We start from the raw sequence: 19,403 nt of genomic DNA, 5'->3' as shown, positions 1-19,403 counted from the left end.
ATGCCCCATGCCATTTACTGTTGGACTTGTAATTTCATTTTGCGTTTCATGGTGTTTTTTCATCCACTGCTGAGTTGGGTGGTTGAATATTAGGAGTCGGGTTGTCGAGATAAAACAGTTGGTGGCGCTCATTCTCCAGCTGGTGCCATTAAACCATTGCAGAAGAAGCTGAGACAACGATGACATAATTAAAAAAGCGTCACCTCACACTGTGAAAAACAATATATAAAACATGATGGAAATACGGCATTTATGTTTTCATGTATTCATTCGAGTCTCCTCATCGCTCCACACAGCGTTTTTTTTGTCTGTCGCTATTTTTCATCTCTTCAATGGATGTCAGATGCTTCATATACACCATCATTTATTCACCAAGTCTGTTCCCAGTCTGTTTGTAGCATTTTCCTTTTATTGATACATCAACTTTACCACCTCATAACTACCACAGGGCACCTTTAAAACCAAAAAGGGTTTAAACTGCTTCATTTATCTTGGAATATGGACAGTAAACCCCAGGAAAACACTCACTTTTTCACAAATGACTGAGGATATCCTCAATGGCAGAGATACTTGAGTTGGAGAGGCTAGAAAAGACGCAACATCAAAACTTCAACTCTGTGTGGTTGTGAGTCAAAAAACCTGAAAACGTCTCAAGTACCGGTAGGGTCCCTGTTGTCTGGCCTGTCTTTAAGAGAGAATTATTCATGTCACAAAGCAACAAAACACAAAATCAGTACACAGTGCTAAAGGTAACATGACAGCCCTGAAGCAAACAGACTCAAGAAATCAAAAAGTCTCCTTCTGAATATTTATATAAAAATGTGATACAGTGTATTTGAATGTATTCATACAGCTGCAACGCTGCAGCTAACAGACACGTCATTTCAGTCAAATCGACATAATCACAGATATAAAAACTTCATGTGTGTTAGTGTGTGTCTTCACTCCTCTTCATCAGTGTCCAGCGGTCCTCGGTTTGGGGGGAGGGCCGGTCTGATTCGCTGCCATCGATTAGGTGGCCAGATGATGTGAGAGGCCCGACCATGAAGCAGCCCCACAGACACCTGGGAAAAAAAAAACATAACTAAGGGTCAGAATTGAGTGTTCAGAAAGTGATAATGTACGATGAGGTGTCCTGATATGAGAAAGTAATAGATGACATGGAAGTGAATTATTTTCAGCTCTGTACCCTTATAAACGATGTCAATAAATAAACATGATCTTTATCACTGTTATTGAACACAGAATCATTGGTTTATCAACTTTATTATCTGATAAGTTTTTTTTATTATCAATATCATACAATAGCACCTCTAATTGTTCAATTACAAGCTGATAATCAATAATATTTCTTAAGGATTAAAATTTTATGTAAAGCCCTTATTTCTCTTTATTTTTTATTTACATTTTAGAAGTTTACAAAAAGTTTTTCTATTGAACAAACTGTCATACACATAAGAACTTTTGCATTATTGTAAAAAATAATTTCTTATATAAAGATCCCCTCTAGACATGTATCAAAATACTCTGCTTGGAACAATAACATGTGTCTGATATGTTTTTTCCACAAAAAAAAAAACTATAATTACCACGTTAAAATCCTGAAAATGGCATCTACTCCTTCTCCCTCATTAAAAATTCCAGATTCTATGAATATGCAAATTTAGTTAATTTCAGAAGTTTAACTGCTGGACAGCAGAGAGATGTCTTCTCCTTCACTGTAGAGTCGGTTCTCAGTGTTTGTGCACTGGAGGTGTTAAGTTTCCACATCACACTTGTTGAATATTTGACCACGATTGACATCCAAACTAGTTGCTCGTAGGCCCCGGCCCTTGAAATCCAATTTTTAATGAGCACAGAGAAATTTCCACTTTCATACTATTAATGTGAAAACAGCCTTCAAGTGTCAAACACTCTGCACATAGATCATTCTGCACAGTGAAGCTCAAACATCCAACTCTAGGAACAAGATGAATGGAGGGGGACTTAAAGTTTATTTAAAATTTTTTTTAAAAAAACAGGAACACGTGATTAGACTTTGGTGTGGATCCAGGATTTTGGCACATGTATTCAATGATCAGTGTTTGTATTTTGCTTATTTTTTTATAATGTTCGAGAAGAAGAAATGCCTATTTGAGAATTGTCTTACTTTTACACATTTAGAGGACTGTATATCCTTGGTAGAGTCGTATGCCTTCTGTGTACCCTGAGTAACTTCTGAAATGAGTAAAGAGTGATAAAAAAAAATATTGTATTTAGTAGTGTATTGTATTTAGAAAGCGCTGAGCTCATCTTAATTATAATCATAATTATTCCTCTAGAGTTTCAAAAGACTAAATATGATGAAGAGCCATTACATGCAGAAAAATGCTTATTTGGGCACATTTAAAGCGTTCTTGTTTACACTCTGGTCCAGGGGCTTACAGCAGAGTTAATTAAAACTGGCAAGCTGACAGCAAAAGATCTGGTCGCTCACTGTTGTCCGACATCGTCCTTGCTGCATCAGTTAGAGCTGCTTTACATAAGGTCGGACACGCACACACACTGCAGGAAATGTCAAACGCTTTTAATGACGCCTGTTATCTCTGAAATGCTGGCGTTTATGTATTTTTTTTAAAAGACATCGCGCTCATCTTCATCTTCAGAGTAACCTTTAGACAGCCGTGTGCTCTGGCTCATGATGTGATACGAGGCGAGGAGGTGTTTGATTTGAATCCTAGGGCGTCCTGCTGGCTGTAGTCTGGGCAACAGAGATAAAAGGCTCCACTGTTGCAGGTCAAGAGTCACTTTAATGGCTCCATGATTTGTCATTTTGTTGGTTCTTTGGTTCTTCCCTCTTTGATTTAGTAGTTACTTGTGTATGTTCTTGTTTACTCAGTTTATTCTTTGGGCCTTTCTTTGGTTGGCTGGTTTAGTTCCTTGGATCCTTCTTCAATTTCTTAGTTCCCTCCTTGGTTCCTTCTTTGGTTCTTCAGCTCTTTTTGGTTCATTGGTCCATTTTTAATTTTCTTGGTTTTTTAGTTCCTTGTTTACTACTTTAATTTAGTTGTTACTTCTCTTGTTCTTTGGTTCCTTCCTTGGTTTATTCTTTGCTTCTTCTTCTTTGCTCTTTCTATAGTTCCTAAGTCCCTTCTTTGGTTTCTTCTTTTTCTCTTCAGCTCTTTCTTTCTTTGGTTCATTGGTTGACTCTTTGGTTCCTTCTTTATTTTCTTGATTCTTTGAATCCTGGGGTTCCCTCTTTAATTCACTAGATACTTGTCGAGTTCATTGGTTTCTGTTTTGGTTTATTCTTTTCCTCTTCATTTGGTTCCCTGGTTCTCTCTTTAATTCCTTAGTTCCTTCGATCTCAATTTTCATGGTTCTTTCGGTGGTTCCTTGGTTTATTTCCTCAGTTTATTCTCAGGTGCATTGGTTCCCTCTTTCCCTGGTTCCTACTTAGGTTCCTTAGACCGCCCTTTAATTCCTTAGCTCCTTGTTTCCTTTTCAAGCTCTTTGTTCTCTCTTTGGTTCCTAGTCCCTTGTTCAATGTCTTAGTTACTTCTTTAGGTCTATTTTCATTTTGGTTCACTCGTTCCCCCATTGGTTCCTTTGTTCTGTGTTAAATTTCTTGGTTTCTTCTTAGTTTCCTTGGTTTCCTTATTTAGTTCCTTGTCTCCCTCCTTTTCTTTTTCTTTGGCTCTCTGGATCCTTCTTTAGTTACTTTAGTTGTTCTTCATTTACTTAGTTCTTTAAACCATTGGTTCCTTGGTTTATTCATTGGTTCTTCTTTTGTTCTTTCTTTTGTTCCTAACTTTGTTCTTTGGTTCTTTTTTTCTCATCTTTTTCTGTTCAGTGGTTCCTTTGTTTGCTCCTAATTTTCTTGTTTCTTTGGTTCATTGACTCCTTCTTTGACCCATATGTTACTTGTCCAGTTCCTTGGTTTGTTCTTTAGCTCTTCTTTGGGTCCCTTGTTCTCTCTTCAATTTATTAGTTGCTTCATTGGGTCTTTATTTTCCTTTTGGTTCACTGGGTCCCTCATTGGTTCCTTTGTTCTTTATTTTCTTCTTTTGTCCTTTAGTTCATTGGTTCCTTCCTTCCTGTGTTTCCTTACACACCAGAGTTGGGTAGAGAGTTCTGAAAGGCAGAAATCTCAGCAGCTGGCTGAGTGCTGGCTGACTCATTGGTATTGATCAACACCCCCATCAACCTCCTGCAGATGTATTATGGTCATTTTTGTGCTTTGGGCTCAGTAAAAATCTTATTTATTACACCTTTAAACGTTTTAATAGGCCATACTCTCACAGCCTGAGATCGACTGACATGAAACCCTGACTTGTCTCTGTATTGCATTCAGAGTTTTACACCATTTAACATTTCTCAAAGTTTTCAGTCTCTTGAAAAGCAGTTTTCAACTCCCTCAACACCAACAACAACAACAAAACATGTAGAAAAGTAAAAAAGTAAGACACACACTGCGTATAGACTTTAGACCACATTTGAATGTATTGTGGGTGTATGTTTTGAAGTATTCCTGGTCGACCCAGTGTGACCAGTGTGCATTATTTGTGGGAGCTAATGTGCTTCTGAGTGAAAAGACTCTTGTGGTGGGTGGCAGCGAGCACTGCAGGCCGGATTTTAAAAGAATATATTATTGAAATGAGACCTCCTTGCTGGATGCGATGTATCCTGAGTATACCTTATTGATTTAGCAGTTTTAGTCATGTTTCCCCTAATATGAATATGGCAGTGGTGGTGACATTTTCCTCCCATAAAGAGAAACAGAATGATGCCGAGGCCTAGCAAGATGCTGCCACAGCTTGAGCCATTCAGCAAGAATAAAGAGATAATGTGATTTTGTGAGATGCATGATGGTGATGTCTGTTAGGAGGGATGGAAGCTGACAGCCACTTTTCAACTCCACCTTAAAGCACTGTCCAATAAATGGTCTACTGGGAGAACGACAGAGAGAGACAGAAAAAAACAGACAGAAGGGGGATGACTACATTTACATCACCTGTACGTGTAAAAAATGGAAAAATCTTTACTTCATAACTATGGGAAGTAGGAGTGCTGCAGCAACCTATAGGCCCTATTGTGTTGCAGTAATTTCTTTTTTTGCTGTCGTGTGTGCACCTGTTCAGCAAAAATAGACCCTGTGTAATGATAGTGGAGTGGAAAAGGCGTGAGACGTGTGGACTCGTTTGACACATGCTGGTTAGAATTGTCTCCGGCAGCTGGAACACGATGCAGCCGCTTGCTGTGGACTTTACACTCCACCTCTACCGGTCCCTGTGGGCTGTATTGCTTTTTAAATTATGTCGAGCAGTGCGAGCGTCCCAGGTGATTTCTTTATTGTGTGTTGTATTGATGTATGAGTGTTTTCTTTAACGATTTACTTTAAAGATTAGAGAGGCTACTTTCAGTAATTGTAAATGTTTTTCTGTGTGCGTAGTAATGTCACTGCAGCAAATATCGTGGGACATTTAAGCATCAAAACTGCAAAATCTGTAGTTATAAACTTGACAGGACAGAGGAAACTCTCTCCAGGGGTGACACAATTAAACTTTTAGCTTCTGAAATGAATTTTTTTAGACAGCTCTGATGGAGCTCAGGATTTATCAGGAGGACGGCTGCTTCACTCCAAACAATTTCACTGTATGAACCTGTTCTGTGTGTGACAGCTGACCTTTTGGATGAGTAGAAGAACAAGGAACATTAATTAACAATAGATCCTGACTGATCCTGTTGTTGTGTCTGGAGATTTAAATAATCAATGAAGTTACATGGCTGTGCCTCATGTAAATGTGCACAGTGGGGGATCACTGCAAGTATGTAATAAACTAAAAAAAATAACTCAAAAGAATCTTTTTTTAATTATAATCAGCTTCCTCACACCCCCAACTGAAATCATGTTCAAACAGCTATGTACTTCAGTTCCAGACCTCCCAAACTGCCACCAGCAACTGAAATTAAACTGCTTGTTTCTTGTCTGCTTCACCAACATATCTGCTCTGTAAATCACAAAAGGGAGAAATTTCTGTTTGAAATTTTTTGATTTCATGATGGCTCTCCCTTTTAATTACATACGGTTCATCTGCTTGCATAGCTGGAGTCCTTATTTCGATACAGCAAATCAAATCTTTGCATTAAAGGAAAACATGGCGTTCTATCATATACAGAGCAGACGGTCACACTGAGCCTGATTGCATCCTGCTACACAACACAAGAGCCGCTGACTCTGAACAACAACCCACATTAGCTTTCCTGCTAAAGTCTCCTTCTTATCTAACTTACAAACCACCAAACAAACATTCAGCAGGGAAAAGTGCATCGCTAACGTTGGTTAGCAGCTACATAGCTAATTAGCTGCTCAGCTGCAGCACATTAAACAGCATATAAACAGACATGCAAATGTCACTTCAGACCTGTTAGATGCCGGTTTGGTTGCTGCTCTTCAAAATCCCTGTTAGCGTCATGCTGTCTGTCCATGACTTGTAGCTACAGCTGTCAACTACCAGCTAATGTCAGTCAAACACAGCTTGGTCACTTTTGGAGTTGTACTTTGTATTGTCGTTATAGTGTTAAGAAATGAATCACCTATGTAGCTTCTCGAATCCGAACCACTGAATGTTTTGAATTTTCATGTTATGTATCTTTTAGGAACCTTTAGGATGTGCTGAAACTGACAGGAAGTAAAGCCGTTTATGCTTCATTATTCTAACAATACATTTGGTTGTAGAATACATTAAACTGATAATTTATTGAATGTCTCCCTGTGTTTTACTTCCCTTACTGTGACAATTGTGTTTATTGTTCTTGTGTGTTATTTTAAAACACCTCTTATATGGCAGTATCTTCACTCTTTATATTTAGAAAATTAATTAACTTTCATATTAAAGTTCCTACATATCAGGGATGTAGCTCCAGATTGAATTACCTTAAAAGATGTACAAATCTAAATGCATTATCCTCCATAATGTCTTATATGAGTGTTATATCAGAACACATTGGATAATTATCTTCTCGTTTCTCTGTCTGCTGGTCGAACTTCTGATTGCTGCGGCACACACATATAGAGAAACGTCTTGGGAATAAAATGTAAGACCAGGCGAGCTCTGCAGATCTGTTGGTCCATGTGTTCTGGGTTTGAGCTCTGAAGGGATTTCTTCTGAGCTCCTCAGCTAGATTTCGTTTCAGCTGAAGAGCCGGGGCCTTCTGTCTGGCCTGTAATGTGCCGCCCATAGCAAGCAGCCCTCTCTCTGCTGAAAATGTTATATACACCACTCAAAAACCTGAGAGGGACACACGCGGAGAGCGAGCAGGAGTCAATATGAGGATGTTAATACTCTTTCTGCACCGGAGAGACAACGAGGAGCCTGAAATGAAATGTTAATGAAATCTTTATGTTTGGAGCAGAAGCAATAGCAGATGCAGTGTCTGTCAGAGCGGACGAATCAAGTCGACAGAAACGTCAAGATCTGTTAACACACTAAGTACTGAAAGGCAACACACACACACACACACACACACACGCACACATGCACACACACACACACACACACACAATGCGTAATCTGTCACTTCAGTTTCCTTCACAATACTGTAAATCTTTGCTGCAGCCAGAGGGGGATGTAAGTAAACCCGGCTCAACATCAGATTGAACGGATAAAACTCTTACCTTTGACAACACACACAAACACACATAAACACACACACACACACATACACACACACACACACACACACACACACACACCTACCTTTTGGATTTATTTATCCGCGGATTTTCACTAAGCTCTGTGTTCTTTTTCAACTCATCTCAGCCATAAAAACACAGTTTTCCATCAGAGTCGAATGGAGCAGTTTCGGGATTTAACGCCTTGCTCACGGGCACTTCAGCAGTAGTTCTTCACTCTTTTTCTTTTCTTTTTGCTGCTGAAACAGTTACAAATGTATCTATTTCACTTAGCTTTTAATTAGTGTTTTAACATTAGATTTTATTATTTATTTACTTATGGTTTCAATTGCATTTTAAAATGGTTTTAAACCTTTTTAAACATACATTTAATATAATAATGTACTGCATTTATTCTAATTATTTTATTTGTAATGCTTTGCACTTGAGCTGTCTGGAGTGTCTTTGAACACAATAAAGTGTGAACTATGTTGTGTGTTTGTTGTAAATTTGCATTTTTAACATGCCTCTATTTCAGTTTTCCTTTGTTTTAAATGGAAAAGCACTTTGAGCTGCATTTTCTGTATGAAAGGTGCTATAAAGAGATTATTAATAATAATAATCAAGCTCTAGAAGTTAAATATATTTTAATATAATGAGATGTTTATGAAACCACTTTTTCAGGTCTTCATTAGGTCAGTTGCTATGGAAACGCTGTTGAACATGCTGATGTGAATTATTGATTTTTATAACTTCACAGTTTTGTAACTGTGTAGTTGTGTCTGTGGAAAGATGATGTGATCAAACTGGCTGGTTATATTCCCGAAAACTTTAGGAATGTATTGATTGGTCGATAGATGACAGTTCGTACCGGTCCGAAGCTGTTGCTGTCCAGACTGTGTCCGTGATGATCCCCCTCGATCCAGAAGTGACCATCAGGGACTCGAACATATCGATTCTTGTAGCCCAGAGTCCTGAGGAGATGGAGAGAAGAGATAAAAATATAAAGTTGGAAGAACATTATTGTCTAAGGTCATTTTCAAACTTGTGTTATTAAGTCTGGTTGGTTTTCCTTCTTGGTGCGATTCGTTTGGGCAGATCTGAACACAGCAATCGTACTCGGACCAAACAACCGCACAGGAAGTGGTCTCGGTCCAGTCACAAACTAATTCTGGAGTGGTTCATTTGTGGTGTGAATGTGATCTGACCTCCATCTGACCGACTACAAGGCTGCAAGTTTGAGCTAAAAGGCTTCTGTGAGATCAGTTGCTACCAGCTAGCTGGAGAATGAATCGCGGTCCAACCTGGACTAACAACAAAATACGTTGTCTTCTTGATATTTGGGGCGATAAGAGCTTCTTCAGGACCTTTGTTTGTCTCCGTTTACGTCCTGGACACATCTGACTGATAAGAGGAGAGATTTCCCTTCACTGGAACTGTGGTCCAAACCAGGAAAAACATTCACTGCCCAAAAGCTGCCCAGCTGTGTCCACATACTTTTGACTATATAGTGCATGGAGTCACTTTTACACCTAGACACCAACCTACAGCTTTCACATTATAACATAAAATCCATGTTTTTAATATTAATATTTTTGGCAAAACAAAGAGAAATGTCCAATTAGAAAAATATTTAAACTGAAGTGAAGTGAGAGACGGGTTTTAACTTTCCAGCAGGGATGAATAATTACTTCATTACGTCTGAAAAGAGAAAGAAAAGATGAAGATTCAGGGGAAAATTGCGGTTAAAGTCCTTGTTGATGGCGTATCAAATCTCCAGGACAATTATTGCTTTCATTTCGTTATCGTTAATCATCGGCCTCTAAATCATCTCCGCGCGGCGTCGCTTCCCCTCTCGTCGCCTCCTTTTCGCTCCAACAAAGATCTGATCCGAGGACACGTTCAGACTAATGCCGGCGTTCATCTCACGCTGTAGCTGCTTCAATCAGGTTGTCACGTTTATGAGGAGAAGGTCCGACGCCCTTCATCATCCCAGTGGACTGTTATGGGCTTGTTCCAGAGCTGATTTATCATTTAGCAGGAGGAACATTGTGAATTATAGCCTCAGTGACTTTTTAAATGGAAATTTGTCTGTGATTCCTTATGCGTGTATGCCGGTCCGGGAGGCTGGCTGACCGAAGAGGCCTTGGAAACATAAATATTGATTTAGCCACAGCAGTTGAATTTACTGACTCTCAGAAAAAAAAAAACAAAAAAAAAAATAAACTGAAACCTTTTTGCAGAAATAAATAAAAGGTTACAGACTATGTGACACCAATTCTCTGCTACATTTAAGTGGGAGCGACTGTGAAATCCTTAAAGAAGAACCAAGGACGTTATTTAACCACAAAGAATCTGAAGCAGAACAGCCACAGGAAAAAAACTCTGTTATATCATCAATCTGTGTGTGTTTTTTAAAAATTCATCCCAGCAGTTATTTTGTGATGAAGTGCTGTAATTTTTTGATGAACCTTTTTTTTTTCTTTCTCTCCATTAACCTGCCTCACATAATTTCTACTTTAATTAGCGGTTTCCCTACATGAGCCAGAATTTCTTTCAGCGAACCTCAGAGACGAGGTGTGACCTTCGTGTTATCTCTCACGGTGAAATTAGGGGAAGGAACTATGGATTTGGCTTCAGTCACTCTCTCAATCTGTCATTACTGGAATATCTTGTACAGTATGCCTCGGAGCAGGATTTAAAAAGAAAAAAGAAAAAATCAAGAATGATCATCGCAGCCCTCTGACTGGGCCCAACATGGGCGGTAACATCAATGTTCATTTGAAACTACTTCGCTTCATGTTACAACACTGTCTGGTTCACTTTGAGTTCAATCTGGTTGAACTTTAAGCTGTAAAATCGTGTACTGATATCAGAAAATAGCCGATGGTGAACTCTACACTTCTCTACATCCGTTTAAAATGGACAGATGCTTCATTGTGTGACTGCAGGATGAAAAAATCCCAGCAGGACAGATGTATCGCTTTTACAGCAACAACCACCACAATCTCGACAGGCACACGGCAGAGGAAGGACACGTGTTGTAAGTAGAATAAGTATATTAAAAGCCTTTATTTAGACGGGCATGACAATTAGGGATGCACGATGTTATCGGCACGTCATCGGTATCAGTTGATAAAAGCTCTAAAATGAAATATCGGCATCGGCGAATTCTGACGATTATGAGAGGCTGATATGTCGCCATCTCCTCCGCCGCCTGACTGTGCTTCCCTTGATGGACTATTTCACCCTGATGGTCCTGCTGCTCCTTCCGCAGGCTCCACTTCACTCAAGCTGCCCGTCAGACCCGCTGCTTCTTCCTACTTTGACCGAATAACAAACTGGGGCTCGGTGCTCCACATGGAGAGCCGGGGCTAACGTTAGCGGGGAGGCTAGCAGAGGCTAGCTGGCTCCCTCCGGTCATGCTGCAGCTAACACTCCACTAGCCTGTCAGCTAACGTTAGCCCCGGCTCTCCATGTGGATCCAACTGGAGCACTGAGCCCCGGTTTGTTATTCGGGTTAAAGTGGGAAGACGCAGCGGGTCTGACGGGCAGCTGAGTGAAGTGCAGCCTGCGGAGGAAACACCGGGACCTTCGGGGTGAAACAGTCCATCGAGGTGCTGCGGTGTTCGGCTGCACAGATAGGAAACACTTCGGCTGACAGGATGTACCACTCTGTTTAAAAAATAAAAAACCTTCTTCTTTTTGGTTTATAACGGCGGTTGGCAACCAGTGTATTAGGTGCATTACCGCCACCTTCTGCTCCGGAGTGTGGACCAGAGATTAAATCCTACACATTAATCCTGTCTGTCTAATGAACTCAAAGAAAACTCTACTGCTCCTCCTACTTGGCAGGTTCATTAAAGTTTTAATGCTGAGCTCCTGAACTCCAGTCTTCCTAAAGTCTTTCTTCATATATTGACTTTCTTGATCATATTTAGTACAATCTATGCTTGCATGCATAATAGTCTCCTCAGCCAGCTGGAAAAAAATATGTGCATATATCAGCATCGGCAATCAGCCACAATGAGTTGTGAAACCTGGTTCACTATATAGATGAAGTCCAGTCTCCATCACTTCTAAACTTGTGTATAACACTCACTGTTTCACTGTTTGGATGCTTTTACCAAGAAATATTTCCAGAAGATCCAGTAAAAGCAGTTATATGTTGAAAATATAGTCTTCCTACGCCATTAAAATACAGGTTAATACTATTAAACTTTAGCGAAATTTAACTGCTACTCCAGCTTTTACAGATGGCTCTTTACTGTGCTGTGAGCTGTTCTGTTATCAGCTGCTCTAACAAGAATTGAAACTTTGGAAAAACGGAAAATAGAAGTCACAATCCTCTGCTCCAAGAAATTATTTTTACTTTCATAAATCTCCATGAAGTCCTGAAAGTTTCAGTTGCATTCTGTCCAGGTAACGCTAAAGACCGAACGATCTGCCTACACGGACTGGTGGTGAGCTGATCTCTCGTTAGCTTGATGCTACGTTTCCTAGGCAAAGTTTTGTAGTATCACGTGTTTAGCTTAGATGATGGTTTTATTCTATTTTACAGTAAAAGACATCATGGAGTGTGATGAATGAAGTCATAAGCTAGCAAGTTATTCCTGCTGGGTTTAATGAGTTACTCCACAGACTGTAGAGGACATTGGGCTGCATGTCTAGTCTACTGGGCCACTCAAAGCGCTTTACACTACAAGCCACATTCACACATTCACACACACACATTCATATGCTAATGGAAGAGGCTGCCATGCAAGGCGCCAACCCACTCATCAGGAGGATCTAATCATTCACACACTGATGCAGCCTTCAGGAGCAATTTGGGGTTCAAAGACACTTTGACATGCGGACTGGAGGAGCCGGGAATCGAACCGCCGATCTTCAGATTAGTGGACGACCCGCTCTACCTCCTGAGCCACAGCCGCCCCACCCAGATACGTTCATGTTATTTTGTCACAAAGCCTAATTAATCTCAGACTTGTGTTTAGAGACTCAAGAACTTCCACGTTCATACAGATGACCTTCATCTGTCGGAGGCGACTGCTGAACGTGATTAACCCAAAAATCATCAAACAATTTCATCGTCAAACAGTTGTTCTATCATGTACCATATGACACTGGGAAGCTTTAAATCTTCACATTTGAGAAGCTGCAACCAGAATAACTTTGGCATTTTTGCTTAAATGCCTAAAACAATTATTCAACTATCAAAATACGATTAATTTTCCTGTTGATCAACTACTCAGTGTTGTTCAAGTTTAGCAACAGTGCAGTAAACACTTGTTCTCAGCAACACGTCCAGATAATTTGGAAAAACAGTTTGTTTACGTCGTGTTTTTGTCAGATTATTTTTCAGTGATGTCTCTGTCTTCCCAGATCTGACCTTTTAACTATGTACGATGTTATTATCACTGATAATTATGGAAAAAAGTACAAAGATACGATACAAGTTCTAGGAAACAGGAGATATTTATAAGGATGGAGAGCTACTTAAATTTGATTTGACCTTTAGTGACCCTGAACATCTTTTTACTGAAAAAAACCCCAACTAACAAGATGTTTTATAGCTTATATATATATCCCCTTAAAACCCAGTGAATCCAGTCACTATTCTGGATTTAACGTTTTGCCTTCCAGCGTGTCCTAACCTGAGCTGCACAGTCGCGGTCTTGTTACTGAGGGTTTAACCCAGATACAGCAGACACACACTGATGAAGACAAAAGAACACAGCGACACCGCAGACGCCTCATAGAGCTTCCAGATGCTACAAATCGCCCCGTCATCACTGTCTGAACGTGCTTTTACCCAGTCAGAGGGTTAGAGTGCTTCACCAAGGCGAAGACGGGGACGCTTCACTGAGACAGAGACGATTAAACATTCATGTTTCTCCTGAATGGGAGTTCTATGAGGCGGAGGTCAACATCTGCTGACAGCTGCGCACACTGGATTAAGACGTGTAAACCTGCTCTGACCTGCGTGTGTGTGTGTGTGAAAGATGTCGATGACTGAAGCCGTCAATTGCCAAACTTTTCCGTCACTGTTCATTATGTTTGAATCTCGGACCGTTTTCATGCTGATTTCTGCTCCTGACAGGGTGACGACGTGTCCCAACGATCGTTTCTGACGTCCCCTGCATTCATGGCTCAGTTTAATTGGATGAAAATATGTGGATTGAGAGATTTATAAGTGACTGGATTTCATCATGCATGAATGAAAGAGCTGAAACGCTGCCAGGGTCAGAGGTCCAGTTCTCTCTAGAGTCGCTCTTACTGAAGATGTGCACCGCTGTACGGTTGACTGAATGTGCTACAATGATTATTTAATGAACAGAAAATGATTCAACACTAAGTTTGATCATCAATAAACCATTTAAGTCGTTTATCAAACATTGCAAACATTTGCTGGATGCAGCTTTTTAAATATTCTGTTTTTCTGTCTTAAAATTCCTTTAAGAGACATCAATTATTCATTCTTGATTAATCTGTCGAATATTTCCTTGATTAATTGATGGTTGTTTGGTCCATAAATTGTTAGAAAATGGTGAAAAATGTTAGAAGTGATGTCTTCAAATATTGTCGTGGGCTGTTGTCTTGTCCACAACCTAAAGATATTCAGTTTACTGCAATAGAAGACTAAATAAACCAGAAAATATTCACATTTGAGAAGCTGGAATCAGAGAATTTTCTTCTTTAAAAATGACTCAAAACAACGAATTGATTATCAAAATAGCCTAATAATTAATAATTGGCAACTAATCATTTAATCAACTAATCGTTACTTAAGAGTCACCTTTTTAATCTTGATTTTAAGGAGTCTGTATTCCTGGTGCTTACAGAATCTTACAGAAAGTTTCTTTTTGTTAAAAGATTCCTTGAGGAGCGCCTACAACAGGGTTTTATACACCTTAAGTGGGCGTTACAGTTCTTTTCTTAATCTATCAAATACAGACTTATAGATAACGTCATGTCTGTTTTCAGTTCTCCTGCCCAACTGACCCCCAGATGACACGTCTCATCCTGTCTCCAACGAACTTTAATTTCTACATCTTCCTCTTTACAAATATAACGCTGAACTTCCTTTAACCTCAGCTGATGAGTCTGCTGATGTTGCAGAGTTGCAGGAACAATTTATCATGATCTAGATAAAACAGTAACACTCATACACAGTGTAATCATCATTTTTATAACACTTTTAATCTTATTTTAATTTTTATTCTTATTATTCCGTGCTTCCCTCTATGAAAGTTACTACAATGTAAATTTCTCAAAGAACCCCAGTAAAGATGTTCACTAAAGTCAAGAAGTTGTGATACGTAACACAACAAGCTGTAAACAGAACCGCATTCCTGCACATGCTCAGTAGCGTCTGCCTTACACAGAACTACTCTCCGGGGACTGAAATCGTGATCGCTGTTATTAGTCTTTGGAGCCGTTTCTACACAAACTAACGTGATCAAACTCTTCATAATGAAGGAACATGTCACTCAGTGCAGCGGTGTGGCTCACTGACGTGTTTTTTAATAGTTTTCAGACAAAAACGAAGGTCTACGGCACAGAGGAATAAGATATATCAGACTCTGGATACACACACAATACTTGTTAGTAGGTAAGTTCACTGTTGGTTTGACTCCAAACATGAGATTTGTTGACAATAAGAAAAATATTAAAATTTGCCAGCCTTATCCAGTAATGCATAAAGCCTTTCAAGGTCTTGCTCTGTCTTACATTAGTTCCCTTTTGAGTCCACATGTAACTGTTCCTGACTCGAAGTCTTCAACGGCGGCCTTGCTTGGTTGTACCTGAGGACAGAGTTTGTTTGAGAGAATCTACTTTTATAAAAAAGCTTGTATTGGGAGATGGTTTTATGTGCTTTAGTGTATCTTATTTCCTTCATTCTTTGTATTCTGTGTGTTTTTATTAATGCTTTTTCTTTTATTTCACTATGCTGACTCTGTGGTTGTTCTAAATGATTGCTTTTACTTGTGCAGCACTTTGTAACCTTGTAACCAGACAAAAGTTTGAGCTAATATTTGGAAAAAGCCACTAATAATCACGTGACTGTAATTATATATAGTCTGCATCTGCATCTGATAATGTAAATATCTGCTATCTTACTTCTGATATCATCCTTTCAGTTATCAGTCATAAGTTTGCAAGAGTCTGTTTCGTGCTCAGCCGACCGATGCAACTGATTAAAAAGGTAAAAAGACTGCAGTGCTAATGGGCAGACAGACAGACAGACCGGGGACACGATGATCTAATAAATAAAATGCCCTCCAACAATCAGATGGTGAGTTTTTGAAAAGTTGCTGTACCAGAGCCGGCGGCCTGGTCTGCTCCGTCCTCCTGCTGCGTCTCATTATCTGAACTGTGGAGCTCATTTCCTCACAAGAACGCAGTGTAACAAGGCTGAGAAGAGCTCCCACCTCTTCCTCAAGGAAATCCAGGGAGAAGAGTATGACTCACACACACACACACACACACACACACACACACACACACACACACACACACTGTCCCTGCTATCTTTTGCTCGCACTAAGAATAAAAATAGTACATCTGCAAGCTAACCTTAATGTGTTTTTAAATGCCAATTCAAAAGCAATATTTAGAGTGTTTCATGTTGCTTCACCTTTAATAAAACATCACATTTGAAATTAACCAAATTAAAGACCAAACTTTAAAGAACAAATTGTCATGTTTGCTGATTACCTTCACCTGAAGGTCATCACAAGAGATGTAGGAGAAACCGTATAGAGTAACAATCAATTAATTTTTTTGAGTTAGTCAATCATACATACAGTCATACTATCAGCTGATCCCAGTCCTCAGTGTTCAATCACAGCTTTTTATCTCAAGAGAATATCGAGCGATTTGAATCTCTAAGTTTGCGCTGTTGCCTTTTGCTCTAAAGCAGCTATAATATGTTTTTTTTATCATTTTCTATACTATGACTGTCAGTGTGTAATGTGTCAGTTGTGGCTCGTAGTGATGAACCTACAGAGAATTATCAGCGACTCCGCGGCTCCCCTTGGCTTTACAGAGCTTTATATCTAAATATACTCTCAGCGCTATCGCGGCGTCGCTTTCAGCCGCAGCAGGCAGCTGTTTATAGAGACACTTTAAAGTGAAATACTGCATCTGAGTGATCTTCCATCAGTTTGGGCTCAATTGATGCTTCCAGCAACTTGGCAAATGTTTAGCCACTGTACACTACCTTAGGTCTATTTAGGTCTTCCAACCAAAACCTGTTGGCCGTACCACGTGCCAAACTAAAAACCAAAGGCGACTGTGCTTTTGTTGCCCTGGCACCCAGACTTTGGAACAATCTCCCCACTTCCATCAGATCAGCTGAATCTGTTGACTGTTTCAAAAAACACACCTAAAAACCTACTTTTTTAGAATGGCCTTCTCATAACATTTCATAATTTCAAGTGTGTGCTCTGGGTGATGACTGTACGCTTGCTGTGTTCGTATGTGTGAGATGTCTGTATGTGTTCTTGAATGTGTCTTTCATGGTTTTTGTGTCCTATTTTCTTTGTGTCCCAATGTCACTGTAAAGCACTTTGTAACCTGTGTTAAAAAAGGTGCTATATAAATAAAGTTTTACTTACTTACCTGCTCAGCACCAAACGGCAAACAGACACAGTTAGCTGTAGACTAGCTGGTGAACATAGTGGAGCATTTAGCAGCTAAAGAGACAGATATTTCCCTCAGGAGTTGGTAGAGAGCAAAAACAGAGTGAATATTGGACTTAGATTCACCAGGTGGACAGAAACACGACTCCACATGAATGATAATGTTGCTCCGTGACTGCTGGATGTGGAAATAAGCAACTGTTTGCTAACAAGTTCAACATATCAACTTAAAAGCTGATGATATGTCAGAGTTGTTGTTCACTACTTGACCCCAAACTACAAGTCAATCACTCTGATCTTGGCAAAAACCCTCCAATTAAGATTTGGTCCAATCAATACTGAGTTGTTGAGGCCAGAACAGATATACCAACATATACACTGAAGGAGATATTTTACAATGTAAATAAACTTGTCAGTAAGTATTCGGCGCTTTAACTACATGATGATCTTTTATTGGAAGACATAAAGCAGCGTGACAGTTTCATGCTACTCAGAGTGTGTGATTGTGTTGACTGGCAGCTCCTCTGTACAATTCCTTTCTTCTGGTTCTGTCTGTCTTTTGGAGTTTTGCAGCACTTGAAGTTATTTCCAGTTTGAAGCAAAAACAACAACAACAACAACAACAACAACAAAATAAATGCTTTCAGCTTGACTTTGAGTTGAAGAACTGCCACAGCCCTCTCAGCAGTTTGACAGGTTGGTTTCAGGATGTTCTGCACCAATTTCCTTTTTTTTTGTAATTTGTTCAGCCTCCTGGTAAACGTGACACACTGTGCCGACAGAAATTGGTCACTTCAAGTCTTCTCTTGTCATCTGCACCAAACTGCAGTTGGTAATGGGACAAAGTCACGAATCTCGTAGAAGATGACTTCTGAGAGTCACCTCGAACATTTTTAAAAGAACTGAAGCTGGAGACAGTGAAGTGTGTTTGAAAGCTGTTTGTTGTGTTGTTGCCAAAAAAGTCTCAGCAGCAGCAGCAGCAGCCGAAGTCTGTATCAAATATTTAAATCTCAATCTGAAGCATGAAGGTGGTAGCCGGGTCCTGTCCATCAAACACCTGCCGCACACGATCTGCTGCAGTTTGTGACTTTAACGTCACCTGGACTCAACAATCGTGTCGTCATCCGAGAAATTTCTACGAATGATGTTGATGAGTTAAACACTTTGATCACTTGTTAAGGATGGTAAACATTTTGCAGGACGTTTAATGGCTGAATATGTGTAATATGGTTGTTCAACGTTGACTCAAAGACTCAAAATCTTTTATTTGATGACTTTATGGATGTATTAACTTTCTTTATTATTTAGAAAATAGGTTGAGTTGCCATTACTTTACAAAGCAGTAATAGTAGTAGTATTTTGGTGATTTAAGAGATTTATTCATGGATATTTTCTGTAGGGAGTTTTTATTTTATTTTATTTCTTTTATTTTCTCAATTCATCTATAAACTTGTCAGTAAACAGTGAAAAATGCCTTTTATAATTACTTAGATGATCCATGTCTTGTTTACAAAATCCAAAAATCTGTTAACTAGCATCTATGACACAGAAAAGCTTCCGATCCTCACATTAGGGAAGCTTCGATTCATTTTCTGTTGATTGACTGATTCTCTCGGCTATTTTTAAGCATCGTTGTTATAAATGAAGGAGATTGTGTTGTAAATGTAACATTTTAAAGGAATACATATACATTTGTGGATCGTACAGCACATAGTTTTCATAGCATTGACGGACTTGTGTCTTAAACCAACAGTCAGGAGCCCAAATGAACATTAAACCTGTTTTTCTTGCTGTAATCATTCCTCCTGTTCATACTGACCATTAGAAGATCCCTTCATAATGACCTTACAATGGAAGTGATGGAGGCCAAAATCCACAGTCCTCCTTCTGTGCAAATATGTATTTCAAAGTTTATCTGAAGCTAATATGAAGCTTCAGCATCCAAATGAGTCAAATCAAGTAGATATCTTTCAACGTTACAGTCTTTTTAGTGCCAAAGTGCCTCTTTTTGTTACTATACTTCCAACGCAGCTCAACGGGGAAACACTGTCCGAGGAAACACAAAGAGGGAATTTGATGCTAAAAAGACTGTAAATGTGTCA

The 19,403-nt window shown here is 39.4% G+C and overlaps 2 protein-coding genes across 5 annotated transcripts in view; one reads left to right on the top strand and one right to left on the bottom strand.

Annotated features, from left to right (window-relative positions):
• Positions 1-794: 794 nt before the first annotated feature.
• The window catches only part of immp2l (inner mitochondrial membrane peptidase subunit 2), a 165,084-nt gene continuing 146,475 nt past the window's right edge, over positions 795-19,403 (bottom strand). For 2 of the 3 annotated variants that reach the window (XM_042412895.1, XM_042412896.1), the window contains exons 5-6: positions 8,526-8,628; positions 795-1,064 (exon numbers count right to left, since the gene is read on the bottom strand). In XM_042412895.1, the coding sequence (XP_042268829.1) occupies positions 942-1,064; positions 8,526-8,628 (226 nt within the window). In that variant the 3' untranslated portion in view covers positions 795-941. Of the gene's footprint in view, positions 1,065-7,739; positions 7,912-8,525; positions 8,629-19,403 lie in introns of all 3 variants that reach the window. The other variant, XR_006096335.1, reaches the window with a different exon arrangement.
• lrrn3a (leucine rich repeat neuronal 3a) overlaps positions 11,757-19,403 on the top strand; it is a 36,647-nt gene continuing 29,000 nt past the window's right edge. Inside the window, exon 1 of one of the 2 annotated variants that reach the window (XM_042412891.1) lies at positions 11,757-12,117. The gene's annotated coding sequence lies outside the window, so the exon portion shown is untranslated. Of the gene's footprint in view, positions 12,118-15,288; positions 16,119-19,403 lie in introns of those variants that run through there. The other variant, XM_042412890.1, reaches the window with a different exon arrangement.

This window comes from Thunnus maccoyii, chromosome 5, assembly GCF_910596095.1.
Source record: "Thunnus maccoyii chromosome 5, fThuMac1.1, whole genome shotgun sequence".
Taxonomy (NCBI): domain Eukaryota; kingdom Metazoa; phylum Chordata; class Actinopteri; order Scombriformes; family Scombridae; genus Thunnus; species Thunnus maccoyii.
The sequence above is the reverse complement of the archived record's forward strand: the minus strand, read 5'-3'. Positions and strand labels throughout refer to the sequence as shown.